The 2,546-nt window shown below is 56.3% G+C and overlaps 2 protein-coding genes across 2 annotated transcripts; both read right to left on the reverse strand.

Moving 5' to 3' along the window:
- Positions 1-11: 11 nt before the first annotated feature.
- On the reverse strand, positions 12-251 carry SPRG_17341 (hypothetical protein; the record flags this gene model as incomplete). The annotated part of the gene is made up of 1 exon (XM_012356758.1): positions 12-251. A coding segment is annotated over one exon (240 nt), but the record flags the coding sequence as incomplete, so codon positions are not given.
- Positions 252-1,527: 1,276 nt separating this feature from the next.
- On the reverse strand, positions 1,528-2,469 carry SPRG_17342 (hypothetical protein; the record flags this gene model as incomplete). The annotated part of the gene is made up of 1 exon (XM_012356759.1): positions 1,528-2,469. One exon carries the CDS (start codon positions 2,467-2,469, stop codon positions 1,528-1,530), a length of 942 nt encoding a protein of 313 aa, XP_012212149.1.
- Between the last annotated feature and the right edge of the window lie 77 nt (positions 2,470-2,546).

The following is a 2,546-nucleotide window of genomic DNA, read 5'->3' on the forward strand; positions in this document are numbered from 1 at the left end:
GGCCGCGTCACGTCGTAGATGACCACGTTGTTGACGGGGTCGTTGACCATCTTGGCGGTTGGTGAGATCGCCATCGAGACCCACTTGGCCGATACGTCGTTGAGCGTCACTTGGAAGCAGACAACGTCACCTTGCACGAGGCTCTTGAGGCCCATGGGCGTGCGGCCCATGAAGACGACAGGTGCATTCGCAAAGGCGAGCGACTCGCAGATCGTGGCGTTGAGCGCGGCTGTTGTCGTTGCCGTCAACATTGCAAGTAGGCACAGTGCGCAGCGCATGGTACAATCTGAAATGAAATTACAGTTGCCCGCGCCGGTTCACTTTGGTTCCGTGTGACTCGGCGGTCGGTCCGACGCTGCATGCTTTCTGCGACCTGAGCGAGATTTGCCACGTACACGTTTCCTTCGGGTACGACGCATTTAACCTGTCGTTGAACTACGTGAAACGTTGGACCCCTTAGCCTTGCGACATGGTGTCTGCACCTAGACGACAATCCTTCGCATCCGTCGCATCATTATTTGCACATATAGTACCGACAGACACAGCTTGCCGGAAACGGAAGCACGAGATGGCTTGTGGTCGGAGCGACCGCATACACCATCACGCAAGCCCATCCCACTGTGTCAAGTGCCACTCACATTGTCGAGCACTCTGTTCCCGCGCCGGGAACAAAGGACTGTAAAGACAACGGTTCCTGAACGGTCTTGACCAAGGTTGTATTGTCTTGGCCCGAGGTGTCGTCTTGGTGTTGAGGATGCACCTCGTTTTGGGTCAAGTAGGGCCTCATTGATTGTCATCCAACGTATTACGTTTAACCCGTTTACCTTCTTATGGGTTTCGTGGTGATTCGGGTCAGGCCCCACCGGCCTCTGGACATGGTGGTACAGCAAATATAGATCAATTATGCTAGTTTAGTCGCAGCGAAACATTGCATCATCAAGTTGCTGGTTTCAAGACGCTGACGATAGAGGACGCCGGAGGCCACGAGCCGAAGCATCTGAAATGCATTCATCAGGTATCCAAGACACCTTGGCACCTTCACCACGAGTTGAAGGCCATTGGACGGATCGCGCTACCTCAGTGGTGGTATACTTGAGAAGCCCGTCCATTTTGAGCAGGAGCCAAGATTCCGTCCCTTGGCAATTTCCATGCAATTTCGTAACGTTGTTCCTTCTTTCCACGTCAGGACATCTGGTTGATGTTTTCCCCGACATAGATTCTGAGAGGCTCAGCACACCACTTCTCGGAGTTTATAGTTGTTGACAGGTAGAAACAATCATATCTCAATAGACTCACTTCAACAACAACATCTGGTTGATGTCAAGTGCACGATACCTGCGCTCTCGCCTGAGCTCTAGCCTTGCTGCTGCAAAGGATATATCTGAGTCTTCTTGAGCGCGTTCCAGTCACGCCCAACTCCTCCTTCGGCGACAGAGCTTTGTAAAATACGCTCGCTGTTGACCACATTAAAACAGCTGATACGCGCCTCGTGTATTTAGATCGAGGCAACCACTCCGTCGGTGCATCTCACGCGAGGGCAAAGAGCTCCTTGTGAAAGCTGAAGCCACGCAGTGCCGCTTCGTACTGTGCGTCATCGACGAGCGATTGGGGTCCGCACGCTACGACGCCGACGCGCGGCGACTCGAACGGATCAAGTGCGAGGACGTCCTGCATCGCCGGGCGTTTGGCCACGTACGCCACGTCACCGCCGTAGGCGCTCGAGACGACACCGTCGGACGTCGCGCGGGTGGCATAGTAGTGACACTGAACGTCCGGCAGCATCGGAAACATGAGGCGGTCGGCGCAGAGGAGGTCGTCGGGCGTTGGCACGATCCAGTGCAAGTGCAGCTGCGGCGCGCGCAGGCTCATGCGACTCTTGGCTTTCTGGCGGCGTTGGTTGATGATATTGAGGAGCGGTGTGATACCGACTCCACCGGCAACCAAAACAACAACGTCCAGAGCATTCCAGGGGAGCGCGATGCGGCCGTAGGGACCGCCCAGTCGAACGCGAAGGACGCGCGTGTTACTGCAAAGCACTCTGTGCACAAACGAAGCTGGTGACTGCGATTTGAGGCAAAACCCGACCGAGTTGCCGTCCGGCGTCACAATCCCCGAAAACGGATGCCACTCGACGCCCGAGATACTCGGCACTTGAAGAAAAAAGTACGCGCCCGGCGACATCGTTGCGGCAAACTGCTTGGACGTGGGCGTAAACGGCAGTACGAGCACAACGGTGCGGCGGCTCAGTGACGCGTCGCACACGGTCGCGTCCGCCGTCGTCCAGTAGGCACGACTCCGCCAAAGCAGTGTCCAGACGTACAGTGCCAGCGGCAGTGCGAGGCTGTAGGCCACGGTGCGGCTGTGGAGCAGCACGGTAACGAGGCCAATGATCGAAAAGGCCCGGTGGTGGAAGTAAAACACCTCGTACATGGCCCGACGAAGTGGCTCGAGCATTCCGAGAAGCGCCATCGAAGAAAACGCGAGCAAGGCGACAAAACCATAGAGAGGGACGACCTCCTGCGTTCCGTAGGCGACGCGGCTAAGCA

Source organism: Saprolegnia parasitica (assembly GCF_000151545.1).
Source record: "Saprolegnia parasitica CBS 223.65 unplaced genomic scaffold supercont2.574, whole genome shotgun sequence".
NCBI classification, from domain to species: Eukaryota; Oomycota; class Saprolegniomycetes; order Saprolegniales; family Saprolegniaceae; genus Saprolegnia; species Saprolegnia parasitica.